Genomic DNA, 22,885 nt, shown 5'->3' on the forward strand with positions numbered 1-22,885 from the left:
AGGCTAGAGGAATTGGCAAATGATGGGAGGGTAGAGTATCGCAGCGAGAGCCCGGCGAAAGAGGTTTAGTTATCGAGAGGGGGAGGAGGGCAGTGCTGGCTTGCTTCTCTCGTGCGTCTGGTCGAGATGACGAGGTGGTTGGTAAGGTAGGCTGTGTAGACGCCAAGCGGGACACCGCGCATGGATTAGCTCGGGAACTGCCAGGGAAGCCCAGGGGAAGTGGAGCATATCGTCACATATTTCCCTCACGTATCGCCACGCTGTCTCACGACTGCAAGATACTCGGCTTGCGAGAGCAAATCCATCTTTTCGCCGGCTCTGTATGCAGCGCGTACCGTGGCTGCTGTCTTCACAACTTGCAAAGCTGATGATGTCATCTTCCAATCGCGCCTGCCCGCCAAGTTAAATCTGAGTCTGGCGTGGTCCATGCGCGTCAAAACAACCACTTGCAGATCATCCACCGACCCGCTGCTTAATCAAACAAGGTCTTCTTGAGCGCTTCACATGTCCTAGCCTGAGGCCAACATGGACTTGCCAAGTGCGCTACGAATTTGTTCCAAGCTTGATAACAACACCACTGCGCCGCCCTCAGTGTTTTTCGCCCAGTCTTTGTTGCCCAGTCTTTGTCGCTCATCCCGAACAGCCTCACCGCATGCGCCCGGCTGCCATGTAATGAGCCCGAGTCTCACACCGTGTGCTGTTGACCGAGTACAGCGTGGCAGGGGACACTTGGCGTGTCATCTCCTGTCAACGAGGATACACCACGGAAGTACGTGGCCCCGACTCCGCCTTCGTGGCTGACTGAGCTCTCTGATCAGTCTCGGTGGCGGAGCTGTGAGCGAACTTCCTGGAAGAGCAGAGAGATTCTGTTTGAAAGAAATGCTGAGATTGCTCTTCACGAGCCTAGCTTAGGATGTGGCTTCAATAGAGTCTAAGCCTTTCTCTTGTGCCGCCACACGCTTACACAGCATCTGACGATACCTTCTACTATAGTATGTGACCTCTTCGGCGTCCAGTGTGCAATCCGCACCAGGGCATCTTCGCTCTCGTCTCTACCCGTGGTGGCTACCGCACCATTGTGGTCATATGTCAGTTCCTCCCCTGGTCGCTTGAGCAGCTCCACATGAACGGTAGGCGGGAGCGACCATGGCGGGCCACCCGCAGATGCAGGCTTGTGCGTAGGAAATTCCATGCAGACGAGGATACCGGTAGGAGAAAGTAAAGACTTTGTCCGTGCTGCCCAGCGTGGACGGAGCGAAGGCGGAAGGGCGCACAAGAACTAGACAAAATATCAGCATACGCTCTCGACTGAGCATTTCGACTTGTGGACAGCGTACCGTATGGTCATAGATGAGGTCAAATCCTTCTACACTGCCAGCTTCGCACACCCACGCACCGTCGAAATAATCACCCAGTAAACACTGCACGCTACCCTGCCCAATTTTCTCGTCCTTGACACTATACTCTCCTTCTGACACTCTTTCCCTCGAATGCTTTAAATACGCATTCGCCTCGTCAACCGCATGCTTTGAGATCTCCAAACCATACGCGTCGTAACCCCAACTCGCCAACAGCGCTACATCGTACCCCGTCCCACATCCAGGTACCAGCGCCTTCCGCCTAGTACCATCCTCTTTGACCGGTACCGGCAATCGTATCTCCTCTGTGTGTTCATAAACACCGGGTTCCGGCGCACCAGGCGTAGGGTTGGTGTCGGGTGAAATTGGAGGGTCAGACGGGGCGCGCAGAAAATCAATGAATGCAGGATTAGAGCCTCCGCGATCCCAGGTTGTATTTTTGTCTACCCAGAGAGAGTCCCAGTCTGGCGCTTGAGAACTTGGCGGCAGAGGGGAAGATTGGTTCGAAGTCGCCATTGGACGTTTTAGATTTAGTGATATGACTTTAAAACTTGACGGCCGAGTGTGTAGAAATGGGGAAATGGAGACATGAGACGTCGAAATGTAGGGTTGAGAAAGCACGTTGGCGATTATGTGCTGCAAGCGACTATTTGAGCTTCGCTGTGTGGTTACCTGGCCGAGTAAGCAATTCCTGCTAAGCAACAATTATAGCTGTTGAAGAGTGCTGGAGAATCTGAAAAATGGCCAGATGGGTATGCATGTGACCTGCCACTTGGGATACTCGCTGATTACTAACCACAGTCCAGGTTATGAAACAATGGCTCGCTGAGCGAACTAACTTGCTTGATTGAGCGTGGCTTAACGCCCCAAACGCGAACTAGCTCGTTACGCGCGTAAGGCACTCAAGGCAACTATTGCAGACCTTCCAAATTCGACGTGGCTTCCACTTACTTCTCTAATCGCACTTCATAAGTATAGGACGGACATTATTTACGGTAGAACGCCCTCGCAAAACGAGCCGAGCCTTGATTCTCAATGATAGCGGTCCCACACCCTCGGATCGGCACTAAAGCGATTATATTGCACCTGGATTAAAATGACGGATGGATGAGTACAACGCGCACTATTGCAGATACTGTTACGAGTGAAGCGTTAGGTATGCGAGAGCACGGATAGACTGAGTACTGAAAACTACAGCTCTGAGCTAGCGCTACCTCTTGGCATACTGTGGCAGATACACTTGAACAAGTTTCAAGTTCAATTACCTAAGCACGAAGATATACAAAGACAGGCTGCATGCAGGTGCAGTCTCGTGCTGCTCTAAATGCTGCACTGAGCTTCGAAAAGCTCAGCGATGGATCTTCACTCAGTCATTGAGAGGGTACCTGGTGCCCTTCTCTTACCATTGCTTTGCTTGTTATGGACACCTACAGAAATCGAAGTTTCGTTCGACTATTCCGGCAAGCGTCTCGCTCCGGCTTCAAATGAGTGTTGCAACAAACCCTGTAGCAACAATGCTCAACAGGCGTACAATGTTACTCGTTCACTTAGTCCAAACCTGCCGCAATACCACAGCGATTTGACGAGGGCTCGTCCTGCGCAGGACGCGGCTCTACAACACATCACCAAACTCACGTTAGAGTAACCCGTGACCTGTCGCGCCTGCTGGAGAGTTCTAATGGAGAATGCGAGGCCAAGGAGGGTTGTGATAATGGCATGGAGACCGTTGCGAGATTCGCCACCTAGTGGCTTCAAGCAGCGAGTGCACTGCGTCGTCTATACTTCACGAACAAAGGAACTGATATACCTAGCTGGTTGTATGTTTCGACCGATTCCACGACAAGAGCCTTCTCAGTAGTGCAATGCTTTTGTACCTGAAAACATGTTTGATGCCAACAGTTTCTGGTTGAGCCACCACCACTTTTGTTTCTAGGAGCCGTTCATCGATAGGGCGTCTGCCTCAAGACGCTCGAGGGCCATAGTGACTCGATTAACTCAGTTTGCATTCAGGTGCTGATATATCCTACGGGTCCTTCATTTCGAATATACAAGGCTCACAGCCTATTCTTATACAACCTCGGGAGCATCCACAACCCAGTCACATCGTGGTACCTCCGTATGGTCGGCACCGTTTCACGTTACGCATACATCAGTTTCAGCTCTAGATTGATAACATGGCCGAATCGATAGTTTCATACACAGGACCGTCGTCACCAGAATCCGACCCCGCTCAGTCATATCCTACAAAGGCGTCATTGGTAAATTCCTTCATGAGTTCGGCCAAGGGGTCCACGGGGGCAAGAATCGGACCGAAGCTCGAACATGTCGTTATAGAGCAAGGTGCTTCGGAGAAGAGGGAAGTCATCGGCGACTGGGTACTTTCGAGATCCGAAGAGTTGAAGAATTGCCCACCGTCGTCCGAAGATAAGAAGCCTAACGTATTAGACGGGACGTAAACCCTGCCATACGAGGCGATTTCCGGGCCTGGTGGATTCTTGGTTCCGGCGAGCGACAGGTCGCTTTGGAGAACGGTGGGAAGATTACCGGTACCTGACATTCCGGCATTTTCGTACTGTCCCATGGGCCGATCCATCGCACTGAAGTCGGTGGTCTGCCGACGGACGTCTCCGGCCTTCAGTTGAGTCTTCCGAGCCTGGAGCTTTTCGAACAGTTGCCAACCCAGGTACACCTCCACGTCAGCGACCGGACTGTCGCCCTCCCAAATGAGCATATCAACAGACATCGGTGGGATTGCAGGATTCAAGGCTTTCATGGTCAACTCGACAAACCTCTGGGGGTTGACGATGATGCCAGCAGGGGTTGGATACCCTTGGCCCTGTCGCTGCGGTGGAGTCGTCTGTCGAATTTCCAGGTTGGGATGAATTTCCGTTAGGCAATCTACACCCCGCGCAGTCATGCATGAGTATTTGGCCATGCCGTCGAGGATAGCGCAAAATGGCTCAGTCGGTAAGTCAGCCCCAAGATCGACTGCGACCATCCTTCGTCCGGAAGGTCGGCTTGGGGACGTGTCGGAAGTCATGGGTATCGCTCTGCCCAAGCTAGTATCCATGTTCTGCGTTGAGGCAGAGGGATTGGAAGCGTTCCAAGCAGGTAAACTTTGATTCGGAAACGAAGCGGTGCTGTTGTCGTTCCTGATCCCTCCCGGTTCCTCTGACGTTGGCCCATATCCCGAGGGCTTCATGAAAACCACATTCTGTAAGGCATCATGTGCGAAACCCGGATGACGACCAAGACCCGGGTCGTGAGGAATGATAGCAATGGAGCCCGACATGACTGCCATCACTAGGACATCTTCAAGAGCCATGTTGGAAGGAACACTGACAATGGAGCCCGGAGCGACCAATTGCGCGATTCTCTCCGCGATCGTTTCCGGTGGCATTTTCTGAGTCTGAGGTATGCTTGCCTGCCCCTGAGTTCGGGGCAGTATTGGCGCGAACGGCCCCGTCTTGAGTGGAACCTGCCTGGGCTGCTTGGAAGTTTTCGGCATGATAGCTGCGTTGCTGTTATGGAATTAGGTCTAAGACTGCGAACCTTCTCTCTCTGTATAGACCTTGAGAAGAACCCGAGGATAATGATAGGTTGGAACCAGCTCGCAGCATCGTGGTGGGGTGGCTTAAACAATAGGCTGCGAATGCACGTTGCTCAAGCCCTCGTATTACCATTGGCTAGGATTTAAGCTGAGCATACGCCACCATGTAACCATTGGCTGGGATTGAAGCTGCCATCAAGCCACTACAAAATCATTGGCTATGATCGAACCCCCTGATCGCGGCCGTTGTGTTGGATTCCACAACGGCCATATTATCTTCGCAGAGCCGCATTTCTCACCACTTCCTCGCTGGACCATGACTTGTCTGGATGATCAAACCGCACCCTCTTCTTGACATCTTCATAGTGATATTAAGCTCTACATCGCAACCCGGCTACAGCAATGCATCTTTTGCGATACAGTGACACCGGCGATCTCAGTCTCATTCCGTTTCGCGATGAGCCTATTCCTACGTATGCGAGTCTTTCGCATACATGGGGAGCGGACACCGAGGAGGTCACCTTCGAAGACCTGATGACTGGCACTGGTAAGGATAAGTCTGGCTACGAAGAGATTCGCTTCCGGGGAGAACAAGCTTCAAGTGCAGCTCCACCTCTTGACCAGACTGGTGATGGCTCCAAGATTGCACCGAAAGAGACGGCCGGCCTTCGAGACATGCTTCACCTTGGCATCGAGAGCGTCCAGAGCTTGATAAAGTTTCAGAAAGAGAAGGTACTAAGTGGATATACCGATGACAAGACATACCTTATGGAGGGCCTTCTCCGGACCGCTGCCGCATTACCTAACGGGCCAAAGACAAGAGAGGCAGTGACGGGTCAGTTTCTGACTCAGCTATGGGTTGACTTACAGCAACCGCCGCAGTCATATACTGCCGCATTACCCAACGGGCAAAAGATCGATACTTGCTGCATCGACAAAGAAACCCAGGCTGGAAGCTCGCTGGCCGTTACCTCTATGGCTCACTGGTATCGGAACGCGAAACACTGCTACGTCTATCCATTGGGTCTTTCGACTACTGAGCAGACTGTAAGCGGCCAGTCCACTTGGGAGTCCGATTTCCAGGGAAGCAAATGGTTTGCCAAAAAGCTTGTTCCCGCCCCTTATTCGGTTGAATACAAAAGATCAAGAGAGAGTTTCGGGCTCGAGCTCGAGGTTCTGAGGAAGATGAGCCATCGCCATGTGGTCCGACTCCTCGGCTCGTATATCCATAAGGAATCCGTCGGGCTGTCATCGCACCAAGTAGTGGTCTGCGACCTCGGCACCTTCTTTGAAAATGCCGAGGCATTAATTTCCCAAAAAGTTCAGAAAGTCGAACATCTGAAGGCTGAGTTCAAGCCGAAATACATGCTGGAATATCAGCTGCACATGTTTGGAGGGAACGCGACCAAATGCGACGAGATCGGTGCAAATTGTGGACTCAGCTGTCAACATATCCGGATCCAAGGTCTCTGCAATATCCAACATGATAGAGCAGACTCGTCAGAGATATACCAACACCCTTCGTATTCGGCGCCTCGGTACGCATGTCAAGCACCGCAGCTACCACTACCCCATCCGTTTCATATTGCACCGACATGGGGATGTATAGGACACATGCTGTTCGTCCCGGGAGCAGAAGAGCAATGCGTGGCTGATTCCAACGTTACCTGTTCGACCGCTCTATCTGATAAGACGAGCGTGTTCTCTAAGCCATCAGAGAACGACCCAGTGGCCGGCACGGAGATCTCAAACCACTACAATCCTTCACCGAGCATGTCGCAATCCTGGCAAGAGGTTCCGCTGCTCCGAATGGACCAAATCTTGCCAGCAAATGCCTACGAATCTTGCAAGCCCGAGCTGCAGAACAATGGACCAGTGACTCCTGGCTTTGAGCATCCACGCCTGAGCGCAGACGGCCGAGAAGATAGTGGGTATGGTGACCAAGAACTCCCAACTCTTGGCAAGGATACAGCACACTCGGAAGAGGCCATTCTTGCAAACTATGAGACTTCTGCTCTCCGCGACTTCGTGGACGATCCCGGTCACCAGTATTGGACCTGGTGCAAGGAGCACCAGAACTGGTGGCATAAAGATGAGAAAACCAACGCCATGATCTGGGCACCGCTTGACTTCGACTAAAGGGTGAGATAAGGATAGGTGTTTTTCAAGGGACAGCACGGCCAAGATTTGGGATGCGAGCAGCGGCGACTGCCTGCAGACGTTTGAAGGGCACAGCTATCCGGTCAATTTCGTGGCCTCTTCGCCCGACTCGAATAGGCTGGCGTCGGGGTTACAATATTGACCATCATGCTCATTGGAACATTCATATTCATTACTGACTGTCATAATTATCGTTGCAGAACGCGCCCTCCAGAATACTTCCTCGGGATGCTCATTTCGAGCATTCTCCACACACAGACTTGGTAATCTGTTTTGTACGCACTAGCAAGAGGAATGCTTCTTAAGTAAGTACACTCTTGCGGTACTTAAAATACAATGATCTATCTCGTATTCATTCCTATGCTCCTTGACTTGCAGCTGCATTACAACGGCGGATAGATAGTTACAACGCGCACTATTGCAGATACTATTGCGACCGAAGCACTAAGTATATAGGAGCATGGAGAGAATAAGCATTAAAGTTGACAACCGTGATACCACGCTAAGGTCTGTGCAAACGCAACCTAATTCATAGCTAGGCATACTATATTTATTCACCGGCGTAAGTAGCGTCGTGTTTTGAATCTGAACCATGATCCTTCCAGGTCCCAAAATAACGACTTCCATGTATCGAATGAGCTAAACAGCATTAACCAATCGTACCATCTCCATATGACATCTACACCGTGATCCGATTCAAGTCTTTTTATCAACCGGACTCTGCGAGATTGGAAGCCAGCGACGAATGCCCATAGCACTACAGCAGATGCACACATTGCAAATGCTGTGATTACAAAGGCTCTGATCGAATGACCGGTACCGTTTATCTGCTGCACGTTCTGGAAGTATGGCTGGTTAGAATATATGCCAGAAGGTGACAAAGTGGTCTTACCATTCCATACACCGAAGAAGCAAGCGAGATTGGTAGGAAAATGAATGCTAAGGCTGTTACTTTGATCCAATCAGCAGAAACAATAAGATAGGTAGTCCTGGTAACATACATAGCAAGACTCTTTTGCTCTCGCGGATGCTCATCTCTGCCGTCCGAATACTCTTATCTATACCCTTAGTCGCTAGTTGATCTCTGAGCTGTAATTCAACCTGTTCGAAATCTTGTACTCGAAGCTTGAAGCGTTCCCTAATCTCTTTAAATGCTGCTTGAAGATCTTTGTTCCTGTAATCGAGGTGTCTCTTGAAGAAGCGAGTCATCCATCGCAGTGTATGACGCTGATAGTCGAGCTCCATTCTTAACCGGCTACACCCCATATCTGGATAATCACTAACAGGAAGGGGTTCATTGGTCATGGCTCAGCGACTGTTGTAGTACCTACGCATCAAAACCTGGTGTTCATCCAAAATTCTGGATTGAAAAACACTAGTGGGCGCAGTAGAGAGATGAAGCTCTAGCAAAGCAGCTAGACAGACATAAAGAAAATTACCGGGTCCGAATTGGGTTGTCGTCTCTGTCGCTTCAGTAATAAATCGTTCAATGAGCGATTTGCGATAGTAACGAGGACGGTCATCAAAATTCTGATTGGGTCTCTCCCGCATTTGTGACGGTCTCTTGGATGAGAACATCGTGGAGCCGAGAGTGTTTCGTGGTAGCAGTTCAGGCAGACCGTTGTCTCTCAGAAATATGATCGCTGTACACATGGTTAGCGATTCAAATTTCAGAGGTTGTATCTTCGCGTGTACCAGTCTTGGATTTTCTCTCTAGTGTTTTCTCCAAGATGCACAGAACATTACTGCCTATACGTAAAGCAGACGCATCTCTGAACCACGGTAGAGGGAACTCGTCCTTTCGTATGTGTTCTGTGGGCCCTGCGGTACTCTTTGCGTAATGAAAAATCACCAGCTCTAGATCTAGGCCAAGGCCGAGAATGTCTTCTATCATAAGAGAAGGTACTGCACAATGCCCCACCGCTATGACTATCATGTAAGGCACGTTCTCGTCTGTTTTTTGCAATAAGGCTCTAAAGTCTGAAGAGGACAGGACTGTAGTGTCAGGCCTGATGCCTTCCACGTCTACGGGTGGCAGACCCCTTGACACGATGTCATCTCGAAGGATGCAAGTGTACCGTTTGATGTAGCGACCGTCCTCGGTGAAGCTTGCTAGCCACAGTTGTTCCTCAGAACCCCGGTAGCGGGGCTGGAAAGGTGACCGATCCAGACGCGCCAGATACTCTGCGTATGACTGGAATCTCGTGGCGGGCTCAGCCTGTGCAGAAGGATGTGAGCCGCTTGGAAGGCTTTCGTAAGAGCTGTTATTGTCCGGCATCGTACGGGTTATTCTCTTCTGGGACCGGGAAGGCGGACAACTCTCATCGCAGAGAAGCCATGTACAGCAGCGCTTTACGTTGGACAAGAGCTATATAGGCAAATCTCCATGCGGGAAGCTGCAGGCTAAGCCCGTTTGCAATCAGGCTCCTGTGGCGTCGCTATCTGCACAGCCTGACGCATGGGTTGACCTAGCTGACATGCAGACGCGCTTTTCATTCGCCCCCTTCAAATCGCTTTACGCGAGCTGAGAACACCGAAAGTAATATCATGCGTCATTTGACGGGCTATCTTATAGTGGTACGCACAGGATATAGCCACTGATAGCGAGGCGCATTCAACGTTATCTATGAGCCTCGCAGCCTCGAGCATATAGCGAGTGTCTCAAGTGCTGTGAGATTGGTCGTCCTGTGTCGCGATGGCAGTTCGCGCGGGTGTGTCCCGCCAGAAGAACGCGACAACAAACACATTGAGCCATTACGAAGACCTGGCGAGCCGCGAAAGCAGACTGCACGACTCATGGCAGCCTTGCCCACGATATGCGTCAAGTAAACTTCTGGAATTACGCAACGGGGAATGGAAGTGATCTAATTGTTGCAGTCGTTGCGGCATGGCGGTTTTTATGTATTCGCAGCCGCTCTGTGAGCACAATGCCGCAAGATGCAAGGCAGCGATTTCGCTGATCGCGATAATCGGTATGGATTCGAATGATAAAATAGGAGGCTGGGAAGGTACGTGTTTGGATTACTGAACCTCCAATGATCAATGATGCTGGCGCTCGCCCGTATGACGTCCTCAACACACCTCAAAACTCCAACGTGGCTTCGCTGCGCATTGTTGCGACAAGCACTAACGCTCAATATGTGGCTATGTGGCTGTACAGCGCTTATGCCGAGTGCTCCAGGACACCCGAAGACTGGTTGGGACCGGGGGCAGGGCGAGGCGAAAGGCCCTGGTGTATAGATCCTGTCAACGAACACACTCCGCATCGAAACCGCAATCACCTTCCGAGGCAGCCGTCATACGACTTCGAGACATCGTGAAATGTATGGCTATACCTAGCGCGAGCGCTCCATGCCTCAGAGAGAAAGTGTCGCACCGCCCTACAGTTTCGCGAACCCGCCGTTGATCCCTTCGTCCGACCCACCACGTCCTCGTACTTCTCAAGCACGTCGCAACCGATAGAGCCTAATCTGTCAGCGTACTTCTTATTCCAACCATCATTCGAGCTAAAGGACATCTGCAATATGGACACTTGTGGTATCGGTCGGAGCCTGGTACAGAGCGTGGGCTGTCGCAATGAAACCTTGTATTCTACTCTCCCTGAATCGGGGGTCATACGGCTGATGAAGATTCTTTCTGGAGATTGGGACGGGGAAATAGTTTGCGACATCTTCGAAACTTCATTGGGGACAATAATGCCTTACAAAGCCCTTTCATATGCGTGGCGTTTGGGCCAGAACGAACCTGATGCAACGATATTATGCAATGGTGTGGATGTAGAGATCAGCGCCAATCTTTTTGATGCTCTAAGGCAGTTGCGGAATGTCCAAATTCCGGTCGTTATCTGGGTTGACTTTCTGTGCATAAATCAGCAAGATGTCATGGAACGATCATTACAAGTTGCCATGATGAGGGAAATTTATGAGAAGAGCCGCGAAGTCATCATCTGGCTGGGAAAAGGCAGCAAGTATGACCGATTCGAAGGACGGGGGCGGGGTCAGCAACCAGCGCAGCTCACGAAAAGAGCTCGCGTTATAGAGTGGTACGATGATGATAGGGATTCAGCAAAGGTAGATTCATATTCTCAGGCGTTCGAAAACACCTCTTTGTTTTCGTCTACCAGTGAGAGAGAAGTATATGGTGCCTTCTGTACCATCTCCCTTTTATCGCGGGGCGTGCCACTAAGAAACATACACTTCCTAATTACCTATCTCTAGCAACAGACACTGTGTCAGGACTCAAGGCGTTGATGAGTGAAACGTGGGTAAGGAGTATTTCTCTCAATTTCTATGCATCTTACTCTTCGCTGATAATCTATGAGTTTCGCTAACAGGTTGTCGCCACATCTAGTGGCACAGAACCTGGGTGGTACAGGAAACAGTGGTTGCGCAAAAGGCAACAATCCGCTACGGCAACATCTCAGCGCCTTGGACAATGTTTTCGCATGCTGCCAAAAACTACAGTCGGAGTCAACTTATTGACAATCTCGACTCTACAACGATTCACCATACTCGGGACCCGTTAGCGAAATTCTATCGCATCGTTACCAGCATTGATTCTACGAGGCAGGAGTGGCTACAGTGCCAGCCAATTCCGCTTCTTAGCCTTTTGCGCAAGTTTCGCTCCAGAAACGCATCAGACGAGAGAGATAAAGTATTCGCGCTACTAAACCTTGTTCGCCACTGGGGACTGAATGGACCATTACGACCCGATTATAGCCTCCAGCCAGGAGAAGTCTGGTTCCGAGTTACTAAGGATATAATCATAAGTTCAGGCTGTTTGGATGTTCTCGCCGGGACTCATCAAGCCACTAAGGACGTAAAGAGATACTCATCTTGGATTACGGATTGGAAAGCCTCACCACAACCTCATGAGTCCGAAAGACTGTCTCGACTTCGATTTTATGGTGCCTCGGGTCGCTCGCGAGGTCTTGTCCGGTTACACAGCAGATCAATATTGGAGGTTCAGGGGTTTTGCATCGATCAAATCAAGTGGCATGATGAGAATTCGTTAGAAGGCCCAATTAGCCGTATGCGTGCTACAACATTCAATTGGAGACGACAAGTCGGAGTGCATACAACTGGGGACTACATATCAGGCGGGAGCCGACTGGGCGCATTTTGGAGGACGCTTTGTGCCGATATACTCTACTCGCCGCAAGACGAGGCAGGAAGAACCTTTCAAAGACCCACATCTGCAGGAAAATCAAGCTATGTGAACTGGTGCGATCCGGAGCTTGATATCTGGCACCGCACTACCATGAGTGGGGGTCTGCGAGAAACCTTCCAGATGGGCGAGCGGAATGAGGACAAAAACGCCTTTCACTATGCTGTCGAATGCGCGAGTGAGGGTAGGAAATTTTTCATTACTTCTGAGGGTTATATGGGGATTGGACCCGGCTCGCTCACCAATGGGGATTGGGTCTTTGTTTTTCTGGGAAGCAGAGTGCCTCTGGTCCTTCGGCGAGCAGCAAAAACCAGTGTCTGTCACCGTGAAGAGCTTGAGATACTTGTGTCGACGGGACACGAGACGGAAAATGAGACGCGATGCTTTAGCAACCATCGAACCTTTGAACTACTTGGAGACGCATATGTTCATGGCATTATGGACTACCAAATTGGAATGAGGAAAGACCCCTTGTGGGAGAAAATTTTTCTTACTTGATCTCTGAGGCTATATGTCAGTAATCGTCACAGGCGTGTGCGGAAACGAGCCCTGGCTTGAAGTCAGCTTCTTGAGTGTTTGATCCCATCAGATGTCCTGGGAGGGATAATGAAGATGGATGGTTGTGTTGCACGTCACTGTGGCCAGACAGCTCGGAACGGATATCGTGGCGGCTTTGCGCTCGTTTGTGGTGTAGTAGGAGGCAGTAACATGATTGATGGACTCTACAACATGAAATTAGCGCACTTGCGTTGTCTTAACATTGGGCCGCCACTTTGATGACGGGGCTAGCGCTTCTCGCAGTCTGGAAAGTTACTTCGTTTCGTTATCTGCACTCAGCACGCCTGGTTCGAGATTCGATCGACGTCCAAGGATGAGAAACATAGCAGAAAGCTCAACCTACCCGTACATACTACTACGTCATGGTACAGCCTATGTCGATGAACACTGCATCACTAATCCCGGAGTGAAGCGACCACTGAACTTGCAACCAAATGCAGCCCACCTTTTCCCTCGGCATGGAAACCATCAAAGCGAGTGGTGTTGCACGCTCGTGTATCCGGAAATGTCGGCTGTCTTTTGACCTCTAGATACTACAATATCAACGCTAGGCGTCGTTTACAGTCTCCGGATCTATAATGGTCCCTTTCGCCAGGCCATTGCTGTGGTGACGGTCCGACGACCAGTCCAGGAACGTGTATCGTCCCGGAGCAACCTCTTGAGTGGTAACAATCGTCGCCAACTCCTCGACTGTGCGTGCCTGTCCAATTAACCCCAGTCAGGCGTCCGGGATGAAGCCGAACCTGGTTGCAGTCTGCATCCACTCGAACACACCATCGAAAAAGCCGGATACGTTGAATACAACCACCGGTTTCGCATGAATACCCAGCTGACTCCATGTCGTCATCTCGAGTAACTCCTCAAGCATTCTGAAACCACCAGGTAATGCCACGAAGGCACCTGCCTCCTCTGCCATCATCCGCTTCCATTCGTGCATGCTAGCCACCACCGTTGTGTGCCCAAATTGATCAAACGCCGGCGCCGATCCGCCTTGTAGAAGCGCCCGTGGGATAGTGCCATGCACCGCATCAGGCCCCTGCAAGGCCACTACCTCTCCAGCAAGTACTCCCATCAGCCCCATGGTCCCGCCCCCGTACACTAGTGACCATGATCTCTTCGCCATCATGTTCGCTAGCGCTCTCGCAGCCTCGCGGAACCTGGGGTCGTTTCCTTCACTCGATCCTGACGTCGATCAGTATGCGTTCACTCCTACGTGCTTATAGGGACATACCACAAAACACACATAGTGTGAATGGTTTTGAACCCGTGCCATTTGATGGTTCTGTGTATACTTGCGCCACTCCCATGGTTTACTGATTCTTGTTTGAGTACCGAGGTAGTCCTGAGCAGAACAAGAGATAGGATGGTCGAGCCGTAAGATAGTTGAGTGATGATGTCGTCTTTTGGAGTTCGTCTTGCATTATTTATACATGTTTTACTAAGCACATTATCGTAGCAATTTCTCTCCATAAGCTGAAGGACAACAAGGGTGATCTACTAGTGAAACTGCACCCCATGAGGTACTGTCTTACACATCTTCCCTTTTTGACCTAGGTTCTGTGCTACCCCTCGCTAAAGTTAGGCTTCCCTGCCAATAAGCTACTCCAGTACTAGGAAAATGATGTGCCTTGGCACCATCGTGCCAATTCATGCCAAGTATAAACCTGAAGCTGTGAACAAGGTTCGGCTTTACGGGTAAACGGTTTATATCAACGCTCGCCGCTGCCAACAAGACGTTGCAAGCCCGAAACAGGGGGCTTGGGCAATGCTTCATGATCGCCGGATTGTTCTTCTCTGACGGCAGATCGTGCTATTCGGTTGTTAAAAGCTTTCCATATCCCGGCAACACCGATATCTCGGTAGCGCTACTGTGTATCTCAGTCTCCAAGTAGGAGGTCATCGCATTCCTGTAGTACCTCTCGGCCCACTGGCCTAGCCGTAATCAAAGCGAGATGCTAATCGGTCTCTTCTTCAAGCTTCTTTTGCCTCTTGGAGTTAGGCATGAAACAACAGTACTCAGGTATTGCTGGGATCTGCCTTAAACAGATCTCACCCTGAGCTCTGTAGGTGACGTAGTATTTGCTTTGCGCAAGACGAAACAATGCTAAGTTTTAGTATCACATCTTCACGGGGCGACAAGAGAGTTGACTCTATCCTGAGAAGGATTCGCCTGGCAAGGGAGATCCACGACAATACCTCAAGCATAGCATCCAGGTAAGCGGCTTCAGCGATAGTCTTTTGATGAATGCAGCTACATATAGACAACATAGGGTATTTGGGAAATGAAACAGCAGTCAGATCATCATATTGAGGTACTTAACGGCGTTATGTTGCCCTGCCTCAGCATCAACACCTTGCTACCTGAGTTAACTTTATCTTGAAAGTGATCCATAAGACATATGCTACGTAACATGAGTCTAGAATCGTTTGTGCATGCATATTCCTGGCCCGATCTGTGACATCACCTCGAGCCACCTTGTCTGCACTCCATGAGTAACAGCTCCTCTATTTAAGAAACTCCCTTATCGCGCTTCATCATCTTAATTACTTCATAACCGTCAAACTCTCTCTCCTTAACAACATCTACCACATCACACACATCTTAACCAATCTTTCTTCATATAAACTATCTATACAATGGCAGGCAGACCCATCATTGCGATTGTCGGTCCCTCAGGCGTTGGAAAGACGAAGCTTGGAACTGCACTCGCCAAAGCCGTGAACGGCGAGGTCATCTCCGTGGACAGTCTGCAAACATACCGACATGGAGGTATTATAACCGCAAAGCCTACTATCCAGGAAATGGATGGTGTCAAGCACCATCTGATAGACTATCTGCAGCCCGACCAAGAACTATCTGCCTTTGTCGGCCTTGCTATCTCAAGAATCCAGCAAATCCAGGATGGCGGCAAGAACCCTCTGCTGGTCGGTGGATCCATCTCGTTAACTAAGCCCCTCCTCTCGCACCCTTTCATCCAACGCAGCGATTGATCGGTCATCTTTCTCGATTCTGACATGTCACTTTTGAAACCTCGGCTGGACAAACGGGTAGATCAGATGGTGGAGGAAGGTCTTATCGAAGAAATACGCGAACTTTACGGACTGGAACAGAGCATGCTGGGCTGCCCAGACTTCTCGAGAGGTGTCTGGAAAGCGATCGGATACCCAGAACTGCGAGCAGCCGTTGCGGAGTGCGATGAAAGCAGCACACAGGTTCATCTCAAAAATGGAATAGTGGAGATGAAGAAACACACGGCTTCGTATGTGCAAGACCGGATCAACAGGATACGGTGTAGGCTTATACCGGCAGTTTATGTATGAGACATCAATTTTATGGTCCTCTTTGTAAATGACGAGATGACGTACGAGAAACGCGTTATCCAGCCTTCCATGTCAGCATGCCTTGGCTGACTCCCTGAAAATAAAAGAAGGACAGGTAGCGATTGAAGATAGATCACGCACCTGGCGAAGCGAGACCGGACTCTGTAGTCAGACTGTGTGAAGCTGGGTTGGATGTTTCTCGTCGCTGGTTGTGGGAACACTTGCGTAGTACGTAAGACTCGCTTCATGTTCATGAGACTAACAGTTCCCTTAATGTCTCCCGTGAATCGTAAAGCTATTTACCACCACGTGAAATTCTCGAATTCCTCCCAGGTTTCATCCCCGCATTTGAAAGTATCGCATCGTTGTCGAGTCGCACAACCGAACCATTTCATCTTCATACATGAGATATCCAAACGTAGAAGTATCATTCGTCGTCAGCTCCACAGTTTCTAGCCTCACCCAACTATACCACGTTACGTTTCTCACATTCACGTGACGTTCACAAGTTTATGGTTCAGCTGCCTGCCCACTATGGGTACCAGCCCCGGTTCACAGCACAATTGCTCTATGGTAGATTCCTCGCTTAATAAAAGAGGTTTAAAAGATTATCCTTCATTGGTTCATGGATTGCAACTGAACTGTGGGAAGAGAAACGGGTTATTCTCTGTACGCACCATATGTATAAAACGATTTCCATCTCCGGTGGTGAAATTGAATATCTATTGGAATTCCCATCCCGCATCTGACGGTTCCGGCTCAAGGTCCTCACGACTTTACATCCTGACTACATTTCCCAAGCTGAATTTTACCTCTGCTACCCGCACGCCTACCTCACTCACACTCTCGAGGAAATGACCTACTTCGGTTTACATATGCCTTATATGACATCCGTGTTGTCAAATTTCCACCTTCGCGGTCCCCTATCAGGATCTGGGCTCATCGGAGGCGATGCAACTGATCCTGATACCGATCAGGATGCCATACGTTTACAGAATTATCATGCCTCTCAAAGAACCGCGATAAAAGGTATCATGAACAAAATCGACGCTCGCGTATCACAGGGTGAGCTCTCAACGCCGTTCGAGGAGCATTACCCAGAACCACCAGACTACTTTAGCCAGGAAGACTTTCATGCGGCCTACGACCATGAGGGTTTCTTAGAGATGCTTACCAAATTGCCGAAAAAGGACGTCGAAAGGTACTTCGAGAACCTGAAACGAAGAGAAAAGTGGGACTTGAGAGAAAAGGCGTCCAAGACGGGAAAGTTCTGGCGGCAGCATCCTGGTTCTCGCGCCCGCTATTTTCCCAATGCTGGGTCGAGCATCGAACAATATATCAGCTGTTTGCTTTTCGAGACGTTCAGCGACTGTCCATCGCACATGTCACAGGAGGAATCCGTGACGCAAACCGAGCTGTGGCCTGACTTCGCAGAAGGTAGATCTTCAAGGCAGGATACAAAGCTCTGTACACCCGTTGAAGTCGGTCCGGTTGGCACGCATACAGATTTCCTGAATGCTGGGGTATACTACAATTCTTATGATGCTGATCTACCCCTCTACGAACCGAAGCCGCAGCGCAATCATAACATAGCTACTGATCTCGAAGAACTAGTCAGACCTTCTACCGTCGATGAACCAACAACTACTGCCAGATATGAAACGTCTGGCGTAATCTGGACACAACAAGATATCTGCCAGTACCAGCAGAACCAGCAGAATACTTGGCAGATCTCCGCTCATGACTACCAACGTCAGTACATGGAGGACCATTACGCACCGCGCTACCGGAGACTGCCCCAAACTCAAGCACTGCCGTGGCACCAGGAGCAACAAGTTCTTGAGTTTTGTATCCCTGAGCTGTATCCTCTGTATGGAGGACTTTATTCGGAGCAGTACGTACAGCTTCCGGGACACGCATCCAATGAGGCGCCTTCTCGATCACCTCCGACACCATATCTGCGTCCAATACAGCTTTTCTGCAACGGGGCAGACATTTTGAGTGACTGGAGATTGTGACATTCGGGTCGAACACCATGGCCTTGACAAAAGAATGTTTTCAAGAGTCGTTTGAGGGTTGTGTGCTGGACCGTGAAGAAACGAGTGTGCGCGAGAAGGGGTGAGAGAAGATGCAAGAGTAGTTTGAGAGTGATGCAATCAGGGCTGTGGATACAAAGTTACAAGGGAAAGATCACGGCTTGGTGTTTGGAACTTATGGCGTACGCGTCTATGTAGAGTCGCAGAATAGTTGGTAATGGTCTTGAGGAACAGAGACGAAGTTTGAACATGGCGATGGCCATACTAGAACAGAAATAGGGTGATAATAACGATGGAAATTCGATATCTCGCCCTCTGCATACTGTCAACACAAGCCAATGCCTTGCCCCGTACACTCTCACAAACCCAACGCTTCACTAATCCCCGCAGTAAGATTTCCCAGAATATTCGACCCACCAGCCACAGCAATAAACACATCCTTGTACGAGTCCGCCACAATCTTCACTCCCTCGGGCAGAGGCTCCGGGCTGCTCGCCTGCAACTCCACAATCATGGCACCCAAACTAGGCAGCGTAATAGGCAGAACACTCGGCCTCCACCCAAGCTCAAACGGCAACTTCTCCTTCTCAAACAAGCTCCTCACATACTCTACCTTGGCTTTTCCCGACAACGGATCAGACCCCATAGTCTGCAGATAAAGCGCATTCTCGCCATAACTAAACACCGCCTCTCGCAACCCATACACAAATTCTGGATTCCGCTTCTGACTATCCTGCGTCCTGGTGTACTTTGCCTTGGCGGCCGTAGGCAAATCTGTCTGGTCCTTGCCAGCAAAAAAGGAAATGTACTGCTGCCAGTTTGGGTTGTAAAATGGCTGTGGGTTACCCAATGCGGCGTCTTGACGCGACATACTGGCGTCGTGCTCAATGGGGAAGTTATGCTGGCTCAAGTCATCGAGGTCGAAGGAGCCGCCGAGCGGATTGGGAGAGGAGAGCAGACCGGCGCCGCTGATGGCAGTGGTGAAGTCGGCGCCGATGTTGAGGCCTGCAGCGAGACCGGAGATCAGGTGTGGAATGGTCATGTTGCGGCCGTCGCGGTGGATGAAGCCGTGGTTTGCGAGGCTGTTTAGGGCTGGGCAGGGGGAGCGTACTGTTGGGGGTCAGGATGATTAGTGACTTGGGTGGAGGATGTGGATAGCAGGGGTGCATATACCATCGCTGCTTCCTGCTGGATGCCAGTCTGTCCACCGAGGGTCCGTTGGAGGTGCTGGGCCGAGCGAAGAAAGTAAACCGGCGATGTCGAGTGAAAGATCTAGAAGGCCTTTTGCTGATACAACAACTCCAGCAAGCAGTGAGATGGCGAATGTAGAACGCATTTTGAAGAACGAGCGTATATTTTCCTTTCACTCAGATAACAACAATGTCTTGAGCGGGAAACCGAGATGCAAGTCCACAACCCACCACCAAAGGGTGCAACCATCCTGTCCTTAAAACATTCCAAGGTTTTGGCACCAATGATCCAATAACCATCGCCCGAAACTCGCTGACCCCTCTCTCCTCCCCTAGTTCTGGAGAAAGATGCCTCGGAGCCTTTTTCATAGCGTCACGTTGCTCGCGTAGTCACAACATAGTCCTGCGTAGTCGACGTGGTCCAACGACGGAAGAGGCTGCGACTCATGATGATCAGCCACTACTTGAACGAATGACACCAGATCGACAGCCTCTAGACCCACGCGGGACGATCATTGACGCACAACTCGGCAGGGGCAGTATTTCTGCCGGTATTTGTCAAAAGCTGGGGAAATCCGGCGTAGAGAGATGCGCCTTGCTATGTCTTCGATGGTGGTAGTTGTGATCGTAGTGTTGTCTAGATTGTGAGAAGTGTTGGCGGGTTGGTGGACTGAAGCTGTGACGTCATGGTCGGAAGTGGTTCCGAGGATGAAGCCTGGTACACTGGTTACGCTGCATTCGGTGATATGCAATCGATGGCCAGTGTAAAAGTTACTAAATATGGTATTTTCCGTCTGCAGCTCGCTGGACTGGCTACCTCCGGGCTTGTGTGTTACACTAGACACTAGACACTAGAACGACTTCCTTTGTGCCCCTCATGACTATTGTTGTTAAAGAGTGTTACTTTGGGTGGATGCAAGTGAGTACTGGAGGCGTGGCAGACTTGCAGGTTCGTCTGGATATCTCTGACATGAGTTTAGTAGCCCATCCAACGATTTGGGGACGTCACTTGGTGGTGTAGCATGGAGATTACATGTGATGGGATAAGAATAGAACAGCTCTGCCTACAACTCAACAAGAAAGAGCTCCTTAGTCCACAACAGGTCCTAGCTCAACACCAACCATCCAATCGCCCACCACCTCTGTCCCATACTGCTCAAAGTCATCCCAAGTTTTCGCATTTATCTCTTCCTCGATTTTGCCATTTTGTAGACGCCAGCAACCAATCTCACATGTACATGACGGCGGATAGTGATTTCTCGGCATCCACGCCTCGTCCTCCTCATCCTCCTCGCCATCATCAGTCATACCAATCATCTCCAACTCTATAGGATCAGGCTCATGTACAGCGAAGATACCAACATGCTCTCCCGGATGCGCTTCAACGTAACCAGCGTGCCGTCGAAAGATATCATACCACTTCTCCTTGACCCATCCCTGCACATCCCCGCTCAACTTAATATCCCGTATACGTTGAAGGTACCCAGCATACCACGCATACTCGAGTATCCAGTCGACAACCATGCCGCTATCGCAGACATTCGGGCGGAGTCTAGCCTCGACGTAGGACCAAGCTGGATTTGGGGCGCACCATGCGGGTTCCGTGACGTTGTACCAGGGGCTGCTGGACTTGTAGGCTGAACCGAAATGCAGCTCGAGGGCGTGTGTGTGCGCGAGGAAGAGGCCGGCGGAGTGGCAGTGGTCGTCGCGGTAGAGGTTGTCGCCCGTAACGGTGTCGTCGCGGTAGTGGAATGGCGGTACTTGCACGTCGAAGAGCGCAAAGGACTGTTCAGCTGTGGAGTCTAGTTTTATCTTCTCGAAGCCGTGAGCAGGGGGTAGGCAAGGGAAAAGTATGTTTCGGAGCTTGTCAATGTTGTTGATGGGGAAGGTCGTTGTGAGTGTGAGGTTAGGATCCTGTGATATGAGGCTTAGAGAATGGCAGAATAGGTCGTAGGAGGCTAGACGGTTGTCTGGCATTTTCAAGGATGTCAGGAGATGGCTTAGGTAGAAGGTTGGTGGGTCGTCAAATTCCTTGGTGTCTGTCGTCCAGGCATGAATTCTTTGGCGGATATAATCTCTGAGAAGGGGTTTGGGGATGATGAAAAGGAGGCTAGGGTTGTCGGGGTTGCTGTAGGACAAGGTATAATCCAAACTACCAATATTGCCTACCACGACACGCTGCGCACCAATCCATTCCTTCAGTACCATGAGGAGGAGTTCTATGGGTAGGTGTGCGGCAACCAGCTGAAAAGTCATCTGGGCTGATGGAATAAGTGCCATGGAGTTAGAAATCGATGAGGGAACCAGTTCGTTGTGAGCGTTGGGGTGGTACATGTCGTCTTCATGCTGCGAAAGGAATACCATAATTTGGAATAATGGACCTGAAGTCAACTCTGAATAAGCTTTGCAAAGGGGTGTGACAAAGCACAAGCGAGCACAGCATGTCCGACATTGTGCGCGCCATGATCGTTAGTCGTTCTTCGCAACCAAGGTACTGCAATCACGATGCTGACGGTGAACCACACGCTGTTGGTCAGACTTGAATATACACATATGGTTTGCTGATGTTTGCCAGTATTGAAACAAGTATTCGTACAGTCACTATTTCTTCATCATCGTCAACGTCGTTTGGCTGGCGCAGGGCTCCAACCTTGGGGTTGCCACTCTTGACTCTGAGCCGCCTGCTTCCATGGCGAGTCCTTGGGCTCCTTCTTCATTCTCTTCTTCGCTGTAAAGGCAGACGCGTCGTCTTGGGCGGCCGGTGCTGGTGGGTCGCGTGGCATCTGCTGAGGCTCTGCAGGTTGCTCGGGCTCTACTGGCGCTGGTCTTGCAGCTTCCTGGACGAGTGGGCGAGGCGGTTCTATGCTGTCCCTTATCTCTTGGTCGGCATTCATCTGCGTGACGCCGCTGTCCGGGTCTCTCGACTGCAGCATCTGCACAGGTTGTTGCTTATCCGGCGCATCCAGCGCTGACGGCTTTTCTGCCCATCTCGCATCCGCCTGCGCGGCAAGCTGCTTCATGCGCTCTATCCTCATCATGTCCTGGTGTTGTTCGGCGACAGTGGGCGGTTCGTAGCGCGTGTGCCGCAGCCATTGCATCCATGACGCTGCCACAGTCAGTTTCCATGCACGACGACATATGGAAGGCACAAACGCGATATCTGCACGTCGCCATAATGTGTGCTACGGCTGTATTTTGCTATTCGCCGGTTGCGCAGTGCGTGCAGTGCGTCCTTGAACTCCCAGAAGGTGTTGCCCTGGAGATCGAAGCCTGTGATGTTGTTAGAGGCGTGAAGCAAGGATACGCCAGAGACCTATGTCGAGCCTGTGTCGAGGCCGGCACTCACCCACAAGCCACTTCTTGCGCCATGGGAAGCGCTTCATCTTCCATTGGTACCATGCTTTTCGAATTGGGCCTACTGCGCCCGCCATGCTGAGTCTCGTGTTGCCACAGGATAATTTCCAGAAGAGAGACTTTTGCTTGGAGGCGACTCTGACGCGCAGCGGTGACGTTGGCCGCGGGTGGCTGGTGCGTAAGCACATGTGC

The 22,885-nt window shown here is 50.7% G+C and overlaps 8 protein-coding genes across 8 annotated transcripts; 3 read left to right on the forward strand and 5 right to left on the reverse strand.

Moving 5' to 3' along the window:
• Positions 1-931: 931 nt before the first annotated feature.
• AA0111_g9996 (hypothetical protein) lies at positions 932-1,874 on the reverse strand (the record flags this gene model as incomplete). Its single annotated transcript, XM_028656617.1, has 2 exons — positions 932-1,279; positions 1,338-1,874. 2 exons carry the CDS (start codon positions 1,872-1,874, stop codon positions 932-934), a joined length of 885 nt encoding a protein of 294 aa, XP_028502425.1.
• Positions 1,875-3,588: 1,714 nt separating this feature from the next.
• Positions 3,589-4,866, reverse strand: AA0111_g9997 (hypothetical protein; the record flags this gene model as incomplete). Its single annotated transcript, XM_028656618.1, has 1 exon — positions 3,589-4,866. One exon carries the CDS (start codon positions 4,864-4,866, stop codon positions 3,589-3,591), a length of 1,278 nt encoding a protein of 425 aa, XP_028502424.1.
• A 444-nt stretch (positions 4,867-5,310) lies between these two features.
• On the forward strand, positions 5,311-7,047 carry AA0111_g9998 (hypothetical protein; the record flags this gene model as incomplete). The annotated part of the gene is made up of 1 exon (XM_028656619.1): positions 5,311-7,047. The coding sequence occupies one exon, from the start codon at positions 5,311-5,313 to the stop codon at positions 7,045-7,047; it is 1,737 nt and encodes a 578-aa protein (XP_028502423.1).
• Positions 7,048-15,429: 8,382 nt separating this feature from the next.
• Positions 15,430-15,783, forward strand: AA0111_g9999 (hypothetical protein; the record flags this gene model as incomplete). The annotated part of the gene is made up of 1 exon (XM_028656620.1): positions 15,430-15,783. One exon carries the CDS (start codon positions 15,430-15,432, stop codon positions 15,781-15,783), a length of 354 nt encoding a protein of 117 aa, XP_028502422.1.
• Positions 15,784-17,147: 1,364 nt separating this feature from the next.
• On the forward strand, positions 17,148-18,131 carry AA0111_g10000 (hypothetical protein; the record flags this gene model as incomplete). Its single annotated transcript, XM_028643702.1, has 1 exon — positions 17,148-18,131. One exon carries the CDS (start codon positions 17,148-17,150, stop codon positions 18,129-18,131), a length of 984 nt encoding a protein of 327 aa, XP_028502387.1.
• Positions 18,132-18,507: 376 nt separating this feature from the next.
• AA0111_g10001 (hypothetical protein) lies at positions 18,508-19,485 on the reverse strand (the record flags this gene model as incomplete). The annotated part of the gene is made up of 2 exons (XM_028643703.1): positions 18,508-19,259; positions 19,323-19,485. The coding sequence occupies 2 exons, from the start codon at positions 19,483-19,485 to the stop codon at positions 18,508-18,510; spliced, it is 915 nt and encodes a 304-aa protein (XP_028502441.1).
• A 943-nt stretch (positions 19,486-20,428) lies between these two features.
• AA0111_g10002 (hypothetical protein) lies at positions 20,429-21,703 on the reverse strand (the record flags this gene model as incomplete). Its single annotated transcript, XM_028643704.1, has 1 exon — positions 20,429-21,703. One exon carries the CDS (start codon positions 21,701-21,703, stop codon positions 20,429-20,431), a length of 1,275 nt encoding a protein of 424 aa, XP_028502385.1.
• A 254-nt stretch (positions 21,704-21,957) lies between these two features.
• Positions 21,958-22,770, reverse strand: AA0111_g10003 (hypothetical protein; the record flags this gene model as incomplete). Its single annotated transcript, XM_028643705.1, has 3 exons — positions 21,958-22,445; positions 22,493-22,609; positions 22,686-22,770. 3 exons carry the CDS (start codon positions 22,768-22,770, stop codon positions 21,958-21,960), a joined length of 690 nt encoding a protein of 229 aa, XP_028502386.1.
• Between the last annotated feature and the right edge of the window lie 115 nt (positions 22,771-22,885).

Source organism: Alternaria arborescens, assembly GCF_004154835.1.
Source record: "Alternaria arborescens strain FERA 675 chromosome Unknown contig_31, whole genome shotgun sequence".
In the NCBI taxonomy this organism is placed as follows: domain Eukaryota; kingdom Fungi; phylum Ascomycota; class Dothideomycetes; order Pleosporales; family Pleosporaceae; genus Alternaria; species Alternaria arborescens.